At 39.6% G+C, this 24,709-nt stretch overlaps 1 protein-coding gene across 1 annotated transcript in view; it reads left to right on the top strand.

Moving 5' to 3' along the window:
• Positions 1-8,517: 8,517 nt before the first annotated feature.
• Positions 8,518-24,709, top strand: part of LOC309570063 (uncharacterized protein) — a 30,842-nt gene continuing 14,650 nt past the window's right edge. Inside the window, exons 1-4 of the mRNA XM_082276669.1 lie at positions 8,518-8,694; positions 9,710-9,778; positions 14,742-14,775; positions 23,606-23,683. Coding sequence (XP_082132795.1) covers positions 8,620-8,694; positions 9,710-9,778; positions 14,742-14,775; positions 23,606-23,683 — 256 coding nt within the window. The 5' untranslated portion in view covers positions 8,518-8,619. The remainder of the gene's footprint in view (positions 8,695-9,709; positions 9,779-14,741; positions 14,776-23,605; positions 23,684-24,709) is intronic.

Below are 24,709 nucleotides of genomic sequence, written 5' to 3'. Positions count from 1 at the left end.
AACATTTGAAATATTTATAATGTTAAAAGCAAGAAGTTGTAGATTCTCTTCCAGTTTGGTTAATGAGTTACTAAAATCAAAAGCCAGTGGAAAGATTTTGAGTGTGTGTGTGTGTGCACCTGTGTGTGAAAAGAAACAGACACAGGTACACACATCCTATCCCCCCCTACTGCCCTTCTCTTAGTGATCCTTGTGAAGAGGAAAGAAAGATTAAACCTCAGGCACAGAAAAATAATTATTACTTGCTGCACAGGTATACCTGATAATTTTTCTTTATCACCTTTCCTCTCTTGTCTACACTTCACTAGCAAGGTCTAGCAATTTCTGTTTCCTTTGGTCTGTTTTTCTCAAGGTGATGTGATGCCTCTGTGCAAACCAAAAATGTTTATGGTCTTCAGTGTGGCTAGTTTACCTTAGGAGTTCTTGCTTTAAAATTATTTTTCTACTCTCATAAGAAGGATCAGCTATTCCTTCATCCCAGCATTAAATTAATGGCAATAGGAAAGGGCTTCATAACACAACATCTTAATTTAAAAGGACCACATTAGTAAAAATAATGACTTTCATAAATGCATTATAAATTACTTCAAACTTCAAACTGAAGTTACTCCTAAGTTTCTTGATAATATTATTGTTTTAGAATCCATTTTTTTCCATTTTAATGCCATCAGCCTTTCATGTTGCTGCTGAAAGACTGAACAATGGGATGTAATCCACTTCTATAAATCACTTACAAAATGTTGTTAAGTATATGGGAGAACAAAGTATTTCTCCAATTATTTTCCTTACTGTTACTTGTAACATTAACAAAGGAAAAGCACTTTTTCACTTGATAGTATTTCTTTGACTGATAGCAGCTTATTAGATATCGTCACCTTACATCAAAACCAAATCCCACACTAAGATTATTTTCAAAAACATCCTAGTTTCAATCCCAAAAGAAACCCTTAATCTCACTGAGAGGTAACTGGTGGATGCATACCTTTCAAAAGCACTTCAGTGCACTTTAGTGCTTTTGAAAACAGAGTATATACTTTTCTTTGAACCCAGACAGTAATGTATTTCCACAACAACAACAACAACAAATTATATTTTGGGTTTTGTTATTGTTGTAGTTTGACTCCTGCACTAACTTTTGTTTTAAAATTGCACTATTTCAACTTTTTATCAACTTCACCTATATAAAAACCACATCATTTAAAAAAAAATGCTTAGATGTATGTATATGTGCTTTTTGAAAGAAGCCCTGTAATGAATGTTTTCTTTTTCAAAATGTTATAAATAATTATAATGTCTTCCTTTCTCTATCTAAGGGCATGGCATTTTTTACATGCCAGAAGAGAGGCATCAAATTCTCCAAAATATTTTAAATATGTGGGATAAGTTGAGTTTTCAGGTAGTGCAATGGTTCTGCACCTGGGAGGCTGCTCTTCTCCAAGAAGACTGACCATCTTTTCTGATAGAAATTACTGCCTGTACATTAGAGTTGACAGGTGTAAAGATACACATTCTCTGCATGCCAGTTAAGTGCTTATGAACTGTGGTATGATCTGAAATGCACACTGGACAGTAAAGCAAGGCAACAATATCTTACTGTATTTCAGGTTAAATCTGCCATAGTCCACTTGATTGTATCCAAGCCATGGGAATGTTACCTTTCTGGTGTCTGAGGTACATCAGCTCCCTGTTGGCTGTGTGCTGCCTCTTGTTTGAGACAGTCTTGATATCCTTGCTTTAATACTCCTGCCAGTGGTTGCAATGCAATATCAGACCCTGTTCTGAAGTGAGACCACAGTGGTGGAATTTACACTGCTCTCCAGTACACCACTGTCCACATCACATAAATTCAAGCCAAACTGCAAAAATACTTGTGGGCAAGCAAACTTGTTGCTCATGCAGAGTGAGACTGCCATAAATCAGTGTTGCTGCACAACCTCTGCCTCACTGATTCGCTATCTACATAATTACAAGCAGCAGTTCTTTAGACTCTCACAGAGTTGCTGTCATAGTCCTTTGCTTGGCATGCAGCAGTGGCACTGCTTATGTGCTGGTGCCATACTGTGTGCCTCATAGCTGCTTGTTGGGTTGTGCTATGAACCCTGTAACATTCTCCAGTCCAGCTCCTTGTGCAGCTGCCTGGCAGAAATGAGATGATGGGGAGAAAGGGTAGTGTGGGAATAGGTGGCTGGGGGCAACTGGAGGACACACCTGCATGACTTCTGAAAGCAGCTTTTTAAGAATCACTGTCACACCCCTTCGAATGAGAGTACCTGGGCTTGGTTTCACACTGCCTAGTACTTTCTCACATCATTTGCATTGACGAAGTAAAACACTGTTATCTTCATCTGGACATGCTGGTGCCATTTTGCACGATGGGAGTGGTTACACCAGGTGCAACTCTGTAGAGGACTGTGCCACCAAAAGCCTTGTCTATGCTTAGAAATATTACCTGCTGTGACTACAGTGGGAGAGCTATACCAGCCAGATTTCTCTCTTCAGTGCAGAAGTAATTTATACTAACAACAGAAAATCTCTATAGTTCTCTCTGTTACAAAATTCATTCTTTTTTGTTGACATAACTCTCAGGCTTTCTGGGCTCATATCAGTTATAATTATTTTTCTCATGTTTCCAACAAACTCAGACAGATTTTACACATCTTGATTGATATTATAGAGGTAGGTGAAGCTTCTGCCTGTAAGGGAATGTAATCTGATACATGAGATGTAATGGCCCTCTAGAAGGATGGATGAATGTGTGACTCAAAAGTGAGATGTCACCTTCTGACTCCCTGCTGTGTAAATGCAGTTACATTTATTATTCCATAAAGTCTGAAACCTAGAATAAACACACTTATCCTGTACATCACATTTGATTTTGGCCCACTTAATTTGTGGCTGAGTTCTTATTTCAGGTCTCACAAGAAAAAATGTGGTATGAGTAGAATTTCTTCTAAATTACCACACATGCAGTACAGCAATCTCCCAAGAACTGGGCTTATGGAGAGATCAGCAGTTTATCCTCTTTTTGGGCAATTGCCAACCATTGTTGGTAGTAAACAAAGACCAGTTCCTTCCAAGTACTTAGAAAGAACAGAGGAAATAAACGCTTAAAAATAATCTCTTGCCATTTGTGTTTAAGGCACAGATATGCCTTCATCCTCTCCCCATGATATGTGCCCTGGATTGAGTCTGGCCTGAAATCTGACATTGCATTGTACCCTGTTAAATTACCACTGATTTAATCTATAAAACCTTTTTGTATGAAGACATTAATGACCCCCTGGCACTGACCAGTAAATAGGATGAAAGAGAGAGCAGTTCTTTAAAATGGTTACATTTTCTTAGTGGTTGTTGCCGCTTTGGTATTATTCTAAAAACTAGCACTGAGAAGTAGGATTTAAGATATTTTCAGTCATTGGTGTTTAGCTTTTATCCTTAACGAACTGGTATTTGTATCCCTTCAGCGCAACCCTAAAGTCTGTTTTAGGAGCCTCCCAATGCATTTATTGTAGCAACAATAAAAAATTATTCTTGTAGAAGAAATGCCTAGTCAAATGGTTGCCTAATAGGAACTTGGGGCATTCAGGCTGAAAGAAATGCCTGACTGATAATAGCATTCAAACTTCCTCAGCCATAAACTCTTCAGAGGCTGAGACAGAATGGACTCATGAATTCCCTGATCTTTGGGGAGGGTATATTTTGGTGTGGAAGGTGAGCAGTTCCAAAAGCTGTGAGAAGGTGTCTCCCACTGGGATGTTACTTGGTCCACAGAGAGCAGAGACAATATTATCAGTGCTAAAGCTGCTGATCAAGGTCTTGACTTTACTGAGAATGTGACCTGATTTCAGCTGTCAGTGGACAGCTGCTGAGCACCATACAAATGCTAGTCAAACACTGTTGAAAGCGACTATTTTTACTGAGAAACAACATGATTTGAGGTAGGAGCTTGAACAGCAAAAAGAGGGGATTTTCCTGCACTTACATAGTGACTGAAACTGGGGCAGACCTCCACTGTAGGTAACACTATAAATAATTTACATTGACTTAAAAGTCTTCAGATACCAAAGTAAAGCTCTGTTTCAAAAATTCTGTGTGAGGGCAGCACTGTGGGAGTGGTAAGCTTGTTTCAGTTGTCCTCAGTTTGGAGATTTAACAAGGGAAATGAAAGATTAAGAGACTGTACCTAAATCCACTGTAGGAAAGACTAAACTTCCTATTCTTTGATTGTAACACGGTAATGCAAAGTTTAAGTCTGTGGTTTACCCACCTTTTATTGGAACACAGCCATGTATTCTTAAAGTTCTTACATCTGAGTCTGCTCTGGATGGCTTAGGGAAGTCTGACATTTGAGCATCAGTCAGTTCAGTAAGACTTTAGGTGCTGATCCTTTGATATAGTATTGAGATCCACAGAGCACGTGCAATTCTTCTGGAAATTCCTAGTGCTTAAAATACTTAAGAGGCAACAAGCCTGAGGCAAGGAATATTCTGTGGGATAAGATCAGCTTCTGCTGCCTAGAAGCTTTTCTTAACTCTTTGTGTTGAAGCCATACTGGAACTTAAATAGGACAGCCTCACCCACCGTAGTTACTTCAAGAAACCCATTATTTTCTCTTAACAAGGTGTTACATTTCAATTAAAATAGTTAAAAAGCATAATTTTCCCTACCTATGAATACATATATTGCCTTAGGTAGTGGTAAAAAAATTAACATACTTTTATTCTTTCATTTGAGTGTCACTTAACCAAGAAAACCAACCTCAGAATGACAGGGGTATAGAACGGTTCTATTTTTCTTGTCTATCTGCTCGTTTCCTCTCTTTCTCTCTACTCTTCTAGAGTGCAAACATTCAAAATGGAAATACTTTCCTGATCATACTGAGACAAAAAACCTGAACGTAAACTAGACTGTAGAAAATGTCTCACTAGAACAGGACTTTCTCTCCCTGGAGTTCCTTCTTTTAAATCTTGCCAAGTCCTACGTGAAACTGTGAGTCTCAACTGAAAACAGGCATCTGTAACATGTAGGGAGCAAGAGATTGTGCAGGTGGCCATGCCCACATTGTAGTCACAAGACTTTTATCCAGCTGAAGGAGATTCATACAAGAGGGCTGCACCGGGTAGCTTATGTTCATAGGCACTGCCACCCTGACAAACAGATCTTTGTCACGTTTCAGTGATATGTGGCGTGTTCTTGTCACTATGAATACGTTTCCCTATCATGCTATCAGAAATGCCTCTGAGCAAAGTCATCAGCGACAGGCTGAAATACATTCTAAACTCACAAAGTACTTTTAAAAAAAACCAACCCAAATGTCTGGAGATCCAAGTATTTGCTTGTGGTTAGGCAAAGGTGTTCTTTGAGTGGAAGTTTGGAAGAAAGCAAAAAAAGAAAAAAATTGTTAAGACAAATTTTGGGGAGAGAAAAGATATATTGCCATCAAGGTGTAATTATTCTGTGACTACAGCATTAATTCTTCATCCACTGTTAAAAATTCTGTGGTCTGAAATCACGTCCTCTTTTTCTTTTTTCAGTAGAACTGATTTTGTAACTTTTCAGGTTAGAAATTAATTCTTGAGAACAAGGATTGAGGCATTTCAATGCTAAATTGCATTTCTCAATCAGACTGAAAACGTCATTCTAGGAGGCATGAAGTGCTCCCGTTCCTTTCCTGGGGCTAGTCTTCCAAACTCTGGCAAATTCAGTGTGTGCATTATCTCTCTTGCTGCTGGTAATTGTGCAGCTGATGCCCTAACTATGCAGTCCGAAGTTTTTCAAGATTTCCTTGGTGCAACAAGGCTCCAGGGACAGCTCCAGTTTCACATTTGTACTGGTAGAATTATGGTAAACAAAGATGTGGCAGAAGGCAATAGAAAGAACATCAGCTACTTGGCTAGTCTTATTAATTCTATTTCAGCAATTAAAATGCTATGTTAGAAAAAACCATGTGACGTTCTGGTCTAGAGCACCTCATTTTACACCACAGGATGGTGTAAGCTCTCCCTTCTGAACCTCTTTTTTTCCCTTTTCTAAATTTTTTTTTTATTTTTGATTTCTGGACCACGTGTATCCTCCCTGTGTTCATTTAAAACACGAAATAAGGAGAGGCAAACATCAACTGTTGTATGAGGTGTTTTTTTCTAATTCTGTCTTTCGAGAAAGAACTTCAAAAAGGCAAAAAGTATCTCAGTTCTCAATAACAGGATTCAGTTTTGTTTCTACTCTTGCCATAGCTAAGAAAATTCTTCCTCTGCATGGTCAACAAACTTCCCTCTTCTGAAATGGTTCTTTCTGATACCCTCTCTCCCCTGAACTCCTTCTTAACAAAACCAAAGAACACTTTCTTCCTTAAAGGCAATTTTCTTTTCTTTCTCTAGCTTTTCCACCTTTGTGATTGCTTAGGATGGTACATTTTGGTCTCCACCCTTGCTGTTTTGTGTCTGTAGCTTTATTTCCACTTCAGGCATGCTTCAAAAGTTTTGTCAAAAGAACAGTGTTAGGCAGAAGTGCAATCCCCCATTTCTCCCTGCCCTCCTTAATAAGACAGAGGTACTCACTAATTACAGATGTACCCCTAAACCAGACAATAGGTCACTCTGCTGGTGAAACATCCTCTCTTCAGGAGTCTGTACTGCCAAGAAACCACCAGCTACCACCTAGAGTTTAGTGCTGCAAGTATATATATAATGCCAAATCCTTTTTTTCTTTAGACACACGGTCTCTCTTTCAAACAATCAAGGAACTAATTTTCTCCTTTTTTCTTCTCTCATTTTTGTCTACATGGGTTTATTCTTTCACTGTGCAATTGCACTTTAAATTTGCAATTTTTTTTTTTTTTAATTAAGAAGGGTATGGAAGCATTACATGATGTGTACAGTGCAGTGTTTTTAACTAGTCCATTTTAGATTTGGAGATTAGAACCACAAACACGGATCAAGAATTTTAATGTGACTCCGTGTAAAAGACTGACTGTTACAGAAATGCCCATGAAAAATATGAGTACCAATAATATCATCACCGAAGGGATATAATCTGCCATCACACTCCACTAATAAACCTGTACTAAAAGTGCCATTCCTGCATCTTCTGCAGAAACACAATGGAGGACAAGACTAACTCTTAGCAATCTGGTCTAGTGGAAGGTGTCTGTGCCCAAGGTAGGGGGGTTGGAACTGGATAATCTTTAAAATCCTTTCCAACCCAAACCATTCTATGATTCCATGATTAACAAACAGGTGTATGGAATTCTACCAACAGTTTTGGCCTATTTAGCACTCCATGATCCCCCAACATTTTTGGGGGAGTGTGTATTTCTGGAGAGAACACTGCAACCACCCCAGCACTATTTGAAAATGTGCTAGATGTTGCAGCTAATGCTTGCACTGGGGCATGTGACCGAGGCACGAATGCTGCCCACCTGGGCAGGTGAAGCAGCAGACAGGCACAGCTCCAGCCCCGGAGAAGCCAATGCAGGGAATCCTGTGGGATCACCTTTGGTCATGTGTAACCCAACCAGCACCACTGGCTGTGCTGCTTCGTGTACAGGAGTATCATAGGTGTCACGGTATATCACTCATATACCTGTAAAATATATTGTGGCTGATTCAAAGCAGGCAGTGACCTGTGGATTTGATGTTCTGGCATGTTGTTTAAACCCGGTGCACTTTTCTGTTGTGTTTTGTACTGTCTCCTCAGCCTGCTTTTAGAAGGAACTTTCAAGCATACTTCTTAAATTATATTTTACATTTATTACCAGGCAAAAGCATAAAGCTGAGACATTTTAAAATAAAATGTTTGCATTTAAATTAACGCTGCTGCTGCTTGTGTTTCGTGCTGCTTCCCTGTACTGGGCCCAGTAACCCCCTCGCAGTGGGCCCAGCACTCCCCAGCCTCAACTGGTTCCAGTATCCCCTCTGGACTTGTTCCAGCATCTGTCCACCCTGGGCCCCTCCCAGGATCTGCTCTGGATTGGTCCCACTACCCACCCCCAGCCTGAACTGGTCCCAGTATCCATCCTAAACAGGTACAGGCACCCCCACCCTGGTCTGAACTGGTTGCAGTATCCTCTCTTGGCCTCAACTGGTCCCCGTATCCCCCCTGAATTGGTGCCAGCATGCTCTCCTTGAAGTCCTCCCGGAGTCTCTTCTGAACTGGCCCCAGTGTCCATCCTGAAGTGGTCCCAGCACGCACCCTGGCCTGGTCCCAGGCTCCAGCACGGCCCGGCCGGTCCCGGTTTCCTCCCTTGCTCCAGGGGGAGCCAGGCCGGGGGCGGGGGGGGTGGGGGCGTGGCCTGGGCCGGGGGCGTGGCTTGCTGCCCGGCGCGCGGCGCGGCCCTGGCTCCCCATTGGCCAACGGCCTGGGGGCGTGGCTGTGGCAGTGACGGAAGTGACGAACGCTGTGGGGGGCGCGAGCGCCCGGATGCTCTGAGGCTGCGCCGGCGATGGAAGATGTGGATTGAACCACGAAATAAAACAATAGCGCTTAAATAGCAAAATAATAACCCAGCTCATCCGCCCAAGGCGTGTCTCCTGCCCCAGCTGGCCGCTGGAAAGCACCGTGTGAACAAGAGTTGGGTTTATTTATTTTTTTTTTAAATTTTTTTTTCCCTGGCCGTGCAGGATGAGCGCCGTAGCTGAGGAAGTTAAGGCAGAAGATGGCAAAACGGAGCCTGAAAAAAAGCACTTCTACTGCGAAGTGAGTAGGTTTCTTTGGTGGGTTTTCAGCCCGGGTGCTCGGGGACAGGCACTGGAAGGTGTGCGGAGGTCGGGGACGCGGGGAGCTGAGCCAGGCGCGGTGGGCAGCCAGGAGCGAGGGGCTCTGTAATGTGGAGAATAACGTGGCCGGTCCCGGGGAGAGCTGCTGGTCTCAGGATTCGATGAATTCAGGTTGTTCTTGAGCAGTCACAGGTGCGGTGTAATGGTTCTTAATGGTGCAATGGTTCATTGCAGGCTTTCCAGCCTCTGTTGAGGGTTTCTGATAGGCGGCCGCAAAGGCTCATTTATCTCTAAAAGCTGCAGCTCCGGGTCAGACCGTGTTAAATTTGTCAGTGCTGTACTACTGTAGCACTGAATGTTTTCTTGGTGCATTCAAGTTCTGCGACGGTATCTAAAGGGAACAGACAATACTAGCATGCATTAGTCTTTGCTTTTTTAAGAGCTAAAGATAGTAAGAAATATTTGTACATCTGTATTGTCTTCTGTTAATTATTGCAGTGGTATATGCGTGCCTGTGGGTCTTAAAGAAATTAATGTGTCTTCCTCCATTGTTTTTCTGGTCCCTTTACTGTAGCTGTGAGTGAACAGTGAACGGAGTTGCAGTTATTGTAGGGCATGATTTTGCCGGTGTTCCTTTCTAGTCCCTGCACGATCATCCCTTTTTGCTGGCTTTCCAGTTTGGAGAAGTTTAGAAGACTAAGAATTCAGAAAGTGCCGGTAGCAGAGAAGGGGGAGGCTCTTAAAAACTTCTTACCACCTGATTTATTTAAACACGTATTTAAGTATCGTTTGAACAGGTTTGCATACTACTTCTGGTCATTTTAGTGGTATGCTGCTCTCTTAAAAGCCATGCAAACTGTACTATTTGAGCCAAAGAAGACCTTGAGAATTACACGGTTACGCTGTAGAAATGGATGTATTTCGTATTAATAATTCACCAGCGGTGGAATATTCGTAGCATAACTGAAGATGTGCTTTCAATTTCTCTCTTTCAGGTTTGTAAAATTTCATGTATGTGTGCTATCAGTCTTCAGTCACACTATCGTGGTGCAAAGCATAGAAAGGTAAACTTTTTCCATATTAAATGCATATGCAGATTTAATCGTAAATCCGGGACTCTTGAAGGTTCAGTGCTTGATTTCACGCGGCTTCAAGTGCTTATCTAACTTACTGGTAGATTTGTAACAGTAATTTTCTTGAAATATCTCAAGAAAAAGATGAGGTGGGAATCTCACAACTCTGCTTTGTGCAGCAGGTAACTTGAAACATCAGCCGTACCTAAAGGTAATTGTGTGCTAATTGTGAAATTAACGTTTGATTTACACGGGAGCCACAGGTGGTGAAAGAATTCAGCCTTCTGTTTTCTGATGCAGTTGGTAAAAGTACTGTTCTGTCTTCCACGTCTATATAACTCACCTGTACTTTGAATAAAATGAGCTTACTCTTTACTTTGATAGTAGCACCAGTTCGGATTTCCTGAAGGAGTTACACAGATAAACTAGCCAGTCTGACACTTCTGTTGGTTTGAAGCATCTCAGTAACAACTCCCTGGTTTAAGCACAAGACAAGCAAAGGCATTAAATAGTTAAGTACCGTTCTGTAAGGGTGTGTTTAGAGATGAGGCTTTTACAAATGCTGTGTGACAGAACCTTTGGCTGTTGATTGGCTGGTTATTGTCTTTGTTTAAAATTCCACCACATTCTCAGTCTGTAAAAGTGAGACATAAGTCAGTTGTCTGTACTCCTCTGCTGCCATCAGGTTGTATTGTTGTAGCACTGAAGAGCCTGCTCTGATTTTTCTTAATGACATTTTGCTCTTCCTGGAATGTTAGAGACTAACAGCAAAACTGCCTTTCTCAAGTGTTTGTGTACCCTCTTCTTTTTTGTTGGAGATGAGGTGCATCTCCCCACCTCTGCTATTCAGACAGATTAATAGTGATCTGGTACCTCTTTGCTGATGACTTTAATAGCATTGATTCTTATTTGAGTCAGTGACTCTGCTTTCTCCAACTCCTTTTTTTTTTTTTTCATCCCAGGATTGAGTCTTGGTCCCTGTTGATCCAGTAGAAGTGTACAGTAGTATTTTTCATATCCTGTCAAATATTCCTGCTGATGCAAAGAATTCCTTTGCTTTTGTGGTTGTTTCCTTTTTTTTTTTTCCTTAGCCAACCTTCTTAGCAATCTAATTATTGCTGGTTTTCCCTTAAAAAGTAGAAAAACCAGCATTTATTTTCTTAGAAAATTTTTCTTAGAAAATTTTTCTTAGAAAAATAGTTTTCCTTCTGTTTCACGCTTGGATGTATGCTGGGCTATATCAGTCAAAGTTCTTGTGTCAATGAAGTCTTTGAGGTGATAACAAACAAGGGTAGGGCAGGTTGAAAACTGGATTTTTGTTAGATGTGAACTCTGTTGTGTGTGGAGTCATGGTCAGTAACACGGTTGCATTGCTGTAGGAATAACTCTCCAAGACTGCATCATTATTCTCTTAAATTATCTCAAATTTCTTTCTTTAAATTGTGACATCTATTGTGCGTTTTGGTGGAAAAAGGTCAGAACTCAGGGTGATTTCAGGGTTTTGTACCACTACGTTTGGAATAACTACAGAAGTCCTGAGCCTATGTTTCTTTTTGATGCAGGGTAGGTGTAGATACTGAATAGCTCTTAGTTTGTTCTTTACTGGAGGAGTTCCTATTCAAAATAATACCACAGGATGTCCTGACAACATAACAAGATGGAGAAGGCAGTAGTTCTTTTCTGAAATCACAATATTGGTCTGGCCAACCCATCAGTCATTTTTTATGACTTCAGTCAGATTGCTTTTTTTTTCCTATCGGTTGCCCATTTGTTTTTGAAATGGCTTTGTTAAAGATACTCTGTGCTTGTCTGCCACTAGAAGGTGTTTCAAAAATGCAAGAAAAAGCCCTTCATCAGAAGGACAGTCATTAAGAAAATTTCAAGAAACAAAGGTAAACGTGTGCTACATATGTGAAATGATTCTCATTTCACTGGCCTGTGTTTCCTATTTCCACATTCAAAGTAAATTGTGTTATTTTGAGTAGCTGCAGTAGTAAAGCTTGTCTATCTGACAGATTTGTAGGACTACTTCAGCTGACTTTCAGTGTACATGGCTATTTTATCTCTTTGTTTGGTTATTCTGGATTTTGAGTAGGTACATAAGATAGTTATTTAGGTTGTTTCTTCATACCTTTCATGTCTAGTTTTTTTCTAGTGCTGTTATTTCATAAGGCCAAATGCTTGTCAAAAAGGTGCTGATGGCCAAAAGATTGTGTGGCTGGCATGATCACAGTACAAGGCTGTGTGGATCTTGTGCATTGAGTGCTGTGTGACCTCTGTATAGCTGCATAATGATGGGGTTTGTGGTTTCATTGCAGAACAAGTATTAATGGGATGGGGAGTTGTGGACAGTGACTTAGCCAAAGTATTCATAGATGTGTGTAAAAATTCATGGCTCTGAAAATTGGAGCTGGCTGGTATTGGATACTTTGAAAAACAGTTGAATTTTAGTTTTGGCCATTATGGTAAAATGTTTAGAAAACAACATTTATATGCATTTACTGATTCTTTTACTTGAACCAAGCCTGTGAGAGTAATGGGGGATATAACGTGTGAAAGGTGGATTTGTTTGGCCTTTTATTTTGCACAGCTGAGGAAAAATATAGGCTTTTTGGGACAGCAGTCTCCAAATAAAATACACCTGCTCTGTATATACCTGCAATATGGTGGTATGTGATGTAATTTATTCTGTTTTTGTAAATATGCATTAGTTTTATAGCTCAGTTTGCTAGAAAGGAAATCCTAGTGTGGAACATCTCTTTTCCATGTATTTTGAACAGCCCTTTGCACGTATGGCATCAGCAGAAGAGCACTGTCTGTTTTGTGAACTGTATTTGGAACACAGATGAAGATTGTTCTGGTTCTATCAAAGATTCAAGGTTTCTTGCCCTCCCTTCAAATGTGGACTTAGGTAGAAATGCCTGCCATGTCCCAAAAGGAGAAAAATCCATATTCAAGACTCTACAGGCTCATTAGAAACAAGCAATGTTCAAATGTGAAGAGAGCTGTTAGTCTTTGTCTTCACCATTTCAGTGTTCTCACTTCTTCTGCCTCTTACCCCTGAATGTTGTGCATCAGAACCTGTGGTTGAAATACCTAATATACAGGCAACTTTTCTGTCCTTTCTGGTGGCAGTAAAATCAACCATTGCTGTGTAACAAGGATTTCAATCAGATGTATTTGGGTTGATACTTGGAATGCTAATATAGCTAGTTACAGAAAATTACCTTACTGTCGGATTGTTTATATTTGGTCTCAAAAAGCATGCTGTTGTGTTCAGCATATCTTTGTGATCCAGAGAAACTTAAATTGTGAAGATTTCTTTTTGAGGGGAAAAACCAAACAGAAGACAAACAACCCCCTGAAACTTGATTTGCTTATTATAAGCTTGAAGAATTTAGGTAGAATTTCTATGCATATCCTCGTATATCTAACTGATATATTTCAAGATTGTATATTTTTAAGAAAAACTTAATTATGTTCATGTAATACTTAACTATGCACTTGAAACTGTTCTGTTAGATAGCCTGTGAACTTGCAGATTACAGTGTGCACAGAAGGTTTGAACCTTTAAAACCAGCAGGTTTTGAGTTTTGGCTTCTCAAAGTTAGACACTTTGCTAAAAGTTACTCTAACTTTTCATAGTCTTAGCTCAAAAACAGCTGTTCCAATCCCTGAACCAGAACAGAGAGTAAGTTTCTTACCTAATGTGTGAGAATCTTGATTTCTGATCTAGTAACAGGGATCACAAGTAAAATGGACCCCTTAGCTTCAATTGTGAAACTCCATTTCTAATACTGACAAAAGCAGTACCCCAGGTGCAGTCAAAGTCAAAGTTGATTGTCTGAAAATAGTCAGGAGGACATTCTCTTTGAGCAGCAGCTCACAGTTGCTAATGTTTTCTGCGCTTGTCTGAAAAATTTGGTGTTAGCAGCTGTTTGTTGTAAAACTGGAGGAGCAACAAAAGCACTTGGAATAGTGTAACTGCAAGGAACACTGTGTCTTTATTTCTAAGCTTATGGAATCCTGCTGAGCTTATACAAAACCATCCTCTGTCTGTGGCAATTCTGGGACTTAGGTAACTTCCTTATCTTATAACTGCCATGAAAGTACAGCTACTTGGCTTCTCAAACAATTAGTTATTGTATCAGTCTTGCTTCCTATTGAATTGTCACACCCACGTCCAGCATCTCTTCCATGCCACTGAATATGGAAAATACAGCACTTAACTCCATGGACTGCACTGGACAGACAGCTGCTGTACTGGTAGAATGATCACACTTACTGTTTCATTCTTGTAAATTACAAGTTTGTGTTTACTTGCCAGAAAATTCTCAAAATGAGTCAGGATTGCTTTAGCTATTAAATGGAAATTTAAGTTCCTCTTTTCTTTAGATTCTGCCAAAAAGCAATCATCTGCTCTGGATTCATCCAGTGAAAGACACTTTCCCTGTTCGTCATGATATGAATGCTCTTACATGAGATTTGGCTAGCCTTAAGGTTTAACCAAATCCTCTCAAAATGCTGGGGGAGCTGCTTTTAGTTGGTTTGTTTTTTCTTTTGGGGTGGGATTTTTTTTTTCTTATTTTTTTATTGGAACTACACCTTCTGAAAACTTAGAAGCTGTAATCATACAGAGCTTGAGGTTTTCCTGGCATCCTTCAGATGTTGTGTTTCAAGCCATAATCATCTCTTAAAACTTCATTAAATAACAGGGCTTTCTTGAAAGTAACCGTGTGTTAACTGAAAGTACAGCTTTGTCAGTACTTCCAGCTTTTGCAGAAAATCATAAAGGCTCTAACTTTTCCTATTTGACAATGGAAACTTTGGCCTGTAATGCAATTTATCTGCAAAAGCTTCTCAGGAAGTGCTGGGTTTTTCCTTCGAATGTTGCAGCACATTAATTTCTTTTTCTTATTTTATTTTGGGATGACTTGCATCTTCATAATTAAAGCGAGAGAAAGCCCTGAGACGCAGGACTGTCTATTGTAAGTATAATACTTTTTTCTTCCAGCCTCCTAGGGATAGGTATTGCTTGGGGATTTAATGTTTGTTGCTTTTGTAATAGTTCAGGTATTTGCATTTGCTGATTTATATGCCTATAACCGTGTTTCTCTTTATATGCTGAACATTCTTCTGAGATTTGTGTCTAGTGAACTGCTGAGCAAAGAATTGTTTTAGCATATGAAACCTTAATTATGCCTTTTCACATATAAATATTTATATATCTGTCTAGTGGAGGGATGTATAGTCAGTGTTTTAGTTTCTCACCTTCCCAGGCTAAACTGTCTCACACCTGTCTGTCAGCTTGATGCACTCACTGCTAAGCTTCAGGCAGAATGCTAAGAAGCTAAATCAGCAGGCTAACACAGCGCTGTTGCAGATGCAGCTCTACCAGTGCTGAAGCTGCTTAGCTGCATCACAGGAATGTTCTGCCTCTCTTTATTGTAGTGAACTTGGAGGAGCAAAGATATATTCAAGGTGAATTCAGTCCTCGGGGTGTCTTTTCCCCCAGAAACTGAGAATGTGAATCCAGACTGTCCTATCTCAATGAAAATGAGAGTTGTGGTGAAGATGTGGTATATACCTAGCTCACAGTGGAAATGAAAATCTTGTTGTAAAACTGCTTATGATGATGTACAGGAAGCAGAGGCATAAGCAGATGTGGGAATACTGATAAAAATCAATGAGATAATAAAAAACCAAAATGGTTATACAGTCAGTCACACAAGAAACAAGCCTTTCACTTCTACTTTATCTTCTTAGCGTGTTCTCACAAGAAACAAGGCTTACATTCCACCTTTATCATCTGTTCCCCAGTGTCTTTTGAACCTCTCAGCCTTTTTGAACCAAGTTGATCAAAGCTGCCTGAAAATACCCATCTGCACAGAGAAGAGTGGCAGTGTCAGTCCAGTACTGAGGGAAGTGCTGCAGGCTGAGCTCACCACTTACTGGACCCTGAAGAATCAACACACAAGAATGATCTGGGAAAACACTGGTCAGAGGCTCTTTTCTGAGAGACTGGGCTTCATTAGCTGCTCTCATGGTTTTGTGCTGATAAGGGAATTAGTGCAAGACATGTCATTTAAGTGTGAGAACAGTTACGAGATTTTGCCTCAGAAGCCATGACTGCTACATGGTAATGAAGCTCTCTGACAGAATTTGAAAAGTTGTGAAAACTTAAAAATCTTCTCAAAGTCCAGTGGATTCAAGCGCTACAAAATTGTATTTACACCTCAGCAACAAGAACAGATTTGTGCGGCTCTGGTCAAAGGCTTTTAGTGGAAGATACTTTCTACAGATTTTTTTAAATTTCTTGTCAGAAATGATCATTAAAAGTAATACTCATTAAGTGAAGAGGTTCTTTCTTCAAGATCATGGTTTTGGAGGAATAATGTATGGGATGCATGGGACAGAAAGTAAGATTTGAGTAAGTGACAGAAGTTGTGGCAGCAAGACTGAGAAAAGCGTGGTGCAGTGCAGGAGCCTATTGCAAAGACCTGTGACTTTAGAAAACAGTACTGTATGTACTACAATCTCAGTGTTCCATGAACAGTTTGGATTAAGAATATGTGCATGCTACAAATACTGTATCTTTGAAAATGTGGATGATGTGGAGTCTTTCAACTGGGATGTATCCTGCAGAACAAGAAGTTGAAGTATCTGATTATTAAAGTGAAGAATCTAGAAGCTTTGGTAAGCAAGTTCGCTCTAACTTCTAGAGGAATCCCAGCATCACAGGGACTTCTGTCAGAAGCATTGCAAGATGTGCTTTTATCCAGAAAGTTCTCTGCCTCAACAATCACTTTGAAGCAATCAGCAACTTACTTCTAATAAAAAATTATTATACATACTATTCATGTCTCCTTTATCCTACTCTTATCAATATTGCATTCTGCTTCACTGAAGATTGAGATGTGGGAGGTCAATTTGCAAGCCACTGGTAGGCTTTATTTGTCCAAAGAGGCTGAAATTCAGCCTGATGAAATTTATTTGTTTCAGTTGTGCTGGTTTGGTTTTTTTACAAGGACAAAAGCTTTTTGCCTAAGTAAGCTTTCAGGGGTGTTGGGAACTGCAATGCAGAATTACGTAGTCAATATATATGCAGAACTTCTTGAACTCTCCCATGGACATATTACCAGTTATATAAATAATTCTCCTTCAAGATCCAGCAGATCCAGTAAATTCATTGTGTTCTGTCACCGATATAAGAGAATAAATTATGAATTTGTCTAGCCTTTATTTTTCATTTAAAATATCTGGGTTTTTTTTTCTGCTGTTTGTAGACATATGAAGTAAGCATGAACAAAAAATGCACTGCATTTATGCAGTTTAGTAGTAAAGTTTTGTGAATGAGCATGGAAGTATGGATATTCTTAAATTAGGTGCACTATGTAAAGTACAAATCAAATTTTATTTCAGTATACAAGTTAATGAGATGCTTTTGTTGCTGGATCTGCAATTTTGTTCTAATGTTCATGCTATCAAATATTCCAGTGAGATTGAAATGTGACAGCATGTTCACAGAGCTGCAGTTCAAAGAACCAGGAAAAAAATGTTGTGAAAGTGAAGGATGAGTTTTCTTGGAAATCATTCGGGACAATACCTGGCAAGTATCTGGATTGCACACTGTCTAAAAAGGAACAGGTACTTCAGAGGATGAAGCTTGGCGTATTTAGAATATTTTACACCAACACCTGCATTTTCTTCCTTGCTGCAGAATTTAAAAAATTCTTTTGTCAGTAGGGAGAACACCTCCAATGCTGCTGCCATTGGTAAACCAAAATTTTAAAAGACTGATTACTTGGATTCTCAGTGTTTTCAAATGGGATATGCCATATATCCTTTCTGAACTCATCAAAAGTTACTTGATAATCCAGAAGCGGTGAGTGTATGTAACCTGTGTGACTGCACAATCATGTTTGGTTTGAAGTCAGTTAAGTGAGGAAATGCATCTGATTCCAGATATTTGTTTTTGGAGGAGTTCCACTTTGTGTAAGAAAGGCATCTACTTACCAAGTGAGGTTCCATATGGCAAACTATCCACAAGCTATTTTTGTGATAATGACAGAATTGAATATCTTGAATTGTTTTGGGTTGGGTTTTTTTTTCTGTCTTCAGCAGTTCAGAGGAGAGCAGCATAATGGAAGACATGGAAATAGAAGTTGCTGGAGTTCTGAGACTTTACTAAGAGTTAAATCAAAGCTCAGCTGAGTGTATAAATTTCAGTCATGTGATTCCTTTGTACAGTGATATAATTGGACAGATGGAATACTTCTTTCCCCTCTTTTTAAGGTAGTTGCCCTTTTGTTTGGGGATAAAGAGGGGAGGAAACTGAACATTGCTTTTTTTCCCCCCTGGGATCTATTGGCCAAAATAGAAAAGTATTAGAAGCTTTTTGCTTTGAGCAAGAGGCATTAAATGATGGGGCAATGCCAGTATACACATTAGGCAAACATTTAGTGGGCAATAACAAAATGCAGTGGTTTCCATTAGTCAGGTCAGGCAAGAGGCATAATCTAGAGCATGAGCTCTGTTAAAGCCCTTTATAGGCTGCCTAGCTTTATTTGTGAAATGAATATGGCACAAAGAGGAGCGGCTTAATGAAATTTTTTTTCACAGCCTGTGGAGTTCTTGCATTACAGTATGATGCAGGGGTAGCTTGTACTGCTCTTACAGCAGTACAAATGAAAAGTGTAATAAGGGATGCTGTATGTGCTTAGCTACTGGATCTACTAATCTGCATCTATATCCTTCAACTTTAAACCTGTAAATAGCACCATGAGTGAGGAAAGCTTCATTATGGTTGTTCCGTAAAACATGGAGTTGAGGAGAGGAATCCAGTCTGAAGATAAACTGCTGTTGTTAAACAGCTGTGATGACAAGTTCTACCTCCATTGAAGGCACAAATGTTGTGTATTCTGCCTTGTGTTCACCAGTGGCAACCTTACCAGTATTCTGATCAGCATTTTAGCTTAATGTTTTAAGAGATTTATATGTTTTAAAATCTCTCTCCATGCTCAGTGTTTGTTAAACATGGCTAAGAATGTGGGTTTGGGGTGTATAACTACTGCTAAATCTTCAGAGGAAAAGCCTGAAAGTTTGGACTTAAAGACTAGAAGAGAAAATGTTTCAGAAGCTGTGATAACAAAGTATGAGATTGAACAGTACTTCAACACCCTTACTACTTTTCTCTTGGGGAGTTCCTCTCTACAATGGAATCTGGTGTCTTTGTGCACTTCCCCTTTTGTATTCAAAAGGGAATGTGCAGTTCTGAGCTCGGGACATCCTTGTTGCTGCTGAGTAGCTGAATTGACAGTGTCTGAAACTGCCCTTTTGTTTTGAAACAGGGCTTTATATTTCTGACAGTCATTAGGAATGTGTATGCATTACAAATACATATACAGATGTTTCTTTGTTCTTCTTTTATATGTTCAGCACTCTGTAATTGAATATTGAAATGAAGGGGTTTTTTTGGGAATTGTTGTTCTTGGGGGTTTTTTTTGTTTTTTGTTTGTGTACGTAGCTAGTATTTGGAAAATAGCTCTTACTAAATAAAATAATTAGTTGGAAGGGATTTCCTGAGACTGATAAGGTGATTTCCTAACTTCCTGGTTGAATCAGGACTACTGCCACTGCTGGATCATCACGTGCTTGCCAAATCCTTGAACATCTCCACAGGCAGAGTCTGCTACCTGTGTTTAGTCAGTCTGTAGTTGCTCCGCTGTTTAGAAAGGAATTTTTATCCTGACATCTAATCTTTGCCCCTGAAGCAACTATTTCTGGCTGCTACTTTTTAATACTTTTGTCACATCCCCACAGGGTTGGACACTTTGTAGCTGCTGTTCAGTATCCATGCTAGCGTATCTCCTTTTAGTCTCCGCCAGACTAAAGAAGTCCAGCTCCCAAAGCTGTTCTCATAAATTATTTGCCCTGGGTTGTTTGTCATGGTAGCACTTTGCTGGACCCTCTCTGCTTTCTCTACATCCCACTTGAACTGAACAAGGATGATACTAGTCATCCTTACAAGTCCCAGATAATGGGGGATACGATATTCTGCAGTAAGTGGCCTGTGCAGTATCTCAGTGTTCCCAAGATCCCACTCAGCTGAGGCTGTGGCATTGGTTGTATCCCCTAAATTACTGTTGTCTGTGAATTTTCTGAGGGTCTTCTATGAATACCAGTGTCAGTAACCTGGTTGGTGATGCATCATTGTGAGCCCTGGAATTGCTCTTTGGGGTACTCTGCTGCTTACTGAACACCAGGAGGCTGCTTTGTTTCCATTTGAGCCTTGCAAACCAGCTGATTTTCAGCTCATTGATCAGTCTGGTATGCTTTAGAGAAAATATTGTTTTGGTTTGGTTTTGAGATGCTTAAGAAATACATTATTGGTAACATTAAAAGCCATGTGGCTAGTAGGCATAAATTAAATGTTAGCCTGGAAACCTGCTACTGCTAAATGGGAGAGTCTTCAAGATCAAAACTGCTTTGTTAAACTTCTGTGGCTGCAATGTTTTTTACTTAATGCTTTTTCCTTTTTTTTTTTTTTTTTTTTTTTTAAATAAGGGAAAAAATCTCAATCCCCCAGTCTGCTACCTTTGGTGATAGCAGCAGCTCCAACTTGGTTTTTAGCTTGACCATATTTGTAAACTCTAACCATGTTAAGGCAGAATGTGCTGTGAACTGCTTCTGGTGCAATTCTCTGTAAATTCAGTTTGCTCCTAGAAGTAAACGAAATAAAGCCCTTTTTCACATATACCTATTCATGTCATTTAGCATTTGGCCATGTTGTCTGCACATACTGGGCCCGGAATCTTAACTTGAGCTTCAGACACTAATTGAACAACTCTGACATTGAGTAATTGTTGTACTTGCTGAATGCCTGGGGATCTTCTTTTGTTCTTGCTACCAGATACTCTGAAGCTTTTACCTGAAAAAGATGCATAATTTATTTTAAGGAATTGAGGAAGATATCCTTTCCTATACCCCTCCCTTATGTTAATATTGCAGAGTTGTTTGCATAGTGTTTGTTTGATTTGATTTAACACCTATCTCTTAACTCCCTGTCTTACACAGAAAGGGGAAAAAAAATTATGTATGCAACATGTTGTGTTTGCCATGACTGTTGAAAATTTCTTTTACTTCAAAATTACAAATTACATTTGCAAATAATTAATAATTTAAGTTAAAACTTTTACTTTTTCCATCAAATGAGTATTAGTATATCACCTTGTTTTAATCTTGAATGCTGTGACTTACAAAATATTGACATCATTAAAGCATGGTGGTTTGTGTGTGTCTATGGATTTGTGGGGGAGTGGGGCAAGGGAGAAGTTCCAACAGGAGTGTTAAGTACACATCTTAACATTCAGTCTGAAGCTCTGAGAGGTCCTCTGAGACTCCTATGTAAAAGAAGATGTTGTTTAATGACTATATTAATTGTGTCTAGGACTGTGTTTAGGCTCTGCATGTTTAGACCAGAAGCTTTTGTCAGGTACCTGGAACACAGATTGATTGTCATGCATGATATTGAATAGTTAAAATAATTAGAATAAGTGGCCAGTATGAAAAGCACTTAAAAATCAAATAAGAATTGAGTATTCTGGGTTTCTGTGAGATTAATGTGATTGATATTTTGTGTTTGGGGGCAAGGGGAGTGGAATGGGAGACGTGCTTAGAGCACTTAATGAATTTAAAAAAAGAAAACTATCAAGATGGAATGCTGAGCCTATATTAAACTGCAAAACGAAGATAACTGTTCAATTCCATAACATGTTTCAATGATCTACTAAGTACTTAATAAAAGCAAACGAGAAGAAGTAGTCTGACTGTCCAACTCTTGTCCTAGGTCCTTCAGCTCCAGTCCAAGCTCCGATGAAGTATCGAGTGCTCAGACGAGGTAGCTGAATATAAACAGCCTTTTTCAAATGCAACTTTGAAATCAGTGGTTTTATTTTAATGGTGACTAAAGCAGGTGGTCTAGAAAGAAGCAATGCAAGCTGCCAAGCATTTGAACCATTGCTTTTCTTTTGTGCACTGGTTAATTTATGTAAAAAAACTTCTTAGGAGAATATGAAGTTACAAGTATTTTTACAGAAAGACTTTCAAACTTGAGACATATTCATGATTATCTGACAATATCTTCGTGAATCTAGCTAGTATTTTTTTAGTTGGTGAAGTTTTCAGTAAAAATTTTGCGGCATGCTCAGTGTACACATATGATACAGTGGAAGTATGATAAACCAAAAGCATATAAACCAAGAACAGTATGGGTTGTTTAGATGATACTAAGACAAGAGTATTTGGTTGCATGTTAGGAAACAAGAAGAGAATGGCCATCACTTTGACGAGACCTTTATCTTTTTTTTGCGTGTATCTGTCCATATTAAGCCCGAAAGATGACGTGCCTTTGTCTGTCATCTTGGGAATAACCAGCTCACACTGAGCTACTGCACAGGCACACAAATGCATGAGAATGACATAAGGCATTTAAATATTGATAAAAATCTGTCTATGGAGGTGAATTATGTGGCACCGAATTGTTACGTCAGCTCTGTCATGCTATGCTACTGCTGTCACCTCAGGCGAAAAAAAAAACCCCAAACAAAACAACATGGAAAGATTTTAACAAGACTGTGAAATTTTGGTGGGAATGGGCAGCATTGTCTGTGGCAGGAGGTGTCCCGTGAGGTATTTTCTAGCACTGTTAAATTGCAAGAGATTTTTAAACTAAATTCTGGAACTTAGTGAAGTTTTTCTTTGTGTGCAGTTCTGGAGTTTGACTTGATGGAAGCACAGGCATATTTCTAGTGGAATGAATATTTAAGAATGAATATGAGTTCCCTATTCTTGTGAAGTTGTGGTTGGGTTTTTTTTAGCCATAACCTGATATCCTAGTGGGAAAGAATACAGTAACCATTCAGTGCTTGTGGTATTTCTATTCGTTTGCTCCAATTTGAAGAAATTAGCAGTGTTAATTACTCTTATGTAATTCATTGGTCAATTATATGTAATTAGGTAGATGAGTTCTATTTCTGAACTTTTTTTTTCAGATTAAAAATACGTATTTTAGCACTTCATCATGTTCTTTTATAATGTCCAACATTTGAATGCACTTAGTGCCTCTTTGAGATGGTTTTGCAGGTGTATTTAGGTGAATTCTGCTGGTGTTGTAAGCTGAGCAGGAATGTTTTAGAACTGTTTTAGGCAGAGCAAAAACCAAGCTGTTAAAACTCAGTGAGGAGCAAGATAGAGCCCTGATTGAAAAACTGCTAGTTCAGACTCAGGAGTATACCTACTGTGTTTGTCCAGCCTTTGGGCTGCCGAGAATGCAAAAGGTATTTGCTGTATTAGTGGAGATTGTGTTCTTTGTTAGCCTTAAGGCAGTATAGTTCTTGGACTTCAGACTCCAAACAAGCAGTCCCAGAATGCTGTATGAGTATTACAGTTTTAAGGGGAGGAGGGGGAAGTTGGTGGCTTTTATTTTTTTGTGAGAACTGACACAGTCTGGGACATGCTATGAATGTGAACTTTCTATCTTTCCTCAGTAAACGGAACTGTATTTTAAGTCTCATTTTGCTTATTTGGTTATTTCCTTGAAGACATGAAATCCTTGTGTATAAAATTGTTATGGAAGACAAAGTGTTGGAATCTTTCTGTGGAGGACTGAGGTCTTGCCTGTTTTCCTTATGCATTTCAGAATGCAAATGAATTTTGTCTTCATTAAAGTCTCCATTAGAAACTCCTTTAAGATCATAGACATTATGTGCAAACTATGTAATGTGTAATGTCTATTTATGTGTTTATTTTTTACTTCAGTGAAGAGAGGCTTCACAAGGTACATAACCTGTCTGAAGGATTTTATGAATGATCCGAGAAGAGAAGAACCTCTAATTGGTATGTTTTTTTGTTTTATAAATTGTATGCCTTTGAATTTGTGACCAAAAGGCTTTCTTTTGAAATAAAAGGTGGGATTTTAGTTACTGATTCATTTTCTGTAAATGTATTAGCTTACCTATCTCATACCTTTTAAATTTTAGTTAATTACACTGAGTGTTATAAAGGCCTCCTTAACTGTTAACTTGTTCCTGAAGGAGCCATCTAAGTAAAGAAGCTTTTCCCAGATCACAGAATGGTTGAGGTTGGAAGGGACCTCTGTTGGTCTTAACCCCTGCTCAAGTCCCAGAGGAGGTTGCCTGGGACCATGACTAGATGGCTTTTGAATATCTCCAAGGTGAGCAGCTCTACAATCTCTCAGGGAAACCTGTTCCAGTGCTCAGTCACCCTTGCAGTCAGACAGTTCAGACAGTATCTCCTGTTTCAGTTTTGCCATTGCCTCTTGTCCTGGCACTGGGCACCACTGAAAAGAGCCTGGCTCCCTCTTTGCACCCTCACCTCAAGTATTTATACACAGTGATGATCAGCTCTGAACCTTCTCTTCTTCAGGCAGAACAGTTCCAGCTCTCTCAGCCTTTTTTCATAGGAGAGATGCTCCAATACTGTCGTCACTCTCATGGCCCTTCATGTGTCCGTATCTCTTGTCCTGGGCAGTCCAGGACTTGACACAGCACTCCAGGAATGGCCCTACTGGTGCTGGGTGGAGCCTGCTGTCAGCACTCCTCCTTGTGCAGCCCAGGATACCATCAGCCTTTGCTGGTTCATCTTGAGCTTGGTGTCCACCAGGTCTTTTCCTGCCTATGTGCTTCCTGGCCAGCCAGCCCCCAGCATGTACTGGTACCTGGGCTTGTTCCTCTCTGGGTGCAGGACTTGGCGCTTCCCGTTGTTGAACTGCCTGAGCTTCCAGCCCAGCTCCAGTCACTCAGGGTCCCTCTGGATGGCAGCACAACCCTCTGGTATATTGGGCATCCCTCCCAGTTATGTGTCATCATCAGCCTTGCTGAGGTTATGCCCTGCATCATCATC

The sequence above is a fragment of the Coloeus monedula genome, assembly GCF_965178545.1.
Source record: "Coloeus monedula genome assembly, chromosome: 1".
Taxonomy (NCBI): domain Eukaryota; kingdom Metazoa; phylum Chordata; class Aves; order Passeriformes; family Corvidae; genus Coloeus; species Coloeus monedula.
The sequence above is the reverse complement of the archived record's forward strand: the minus strand, read 5'-3'. Positions and strand labels throughout refer to the sequence as shown.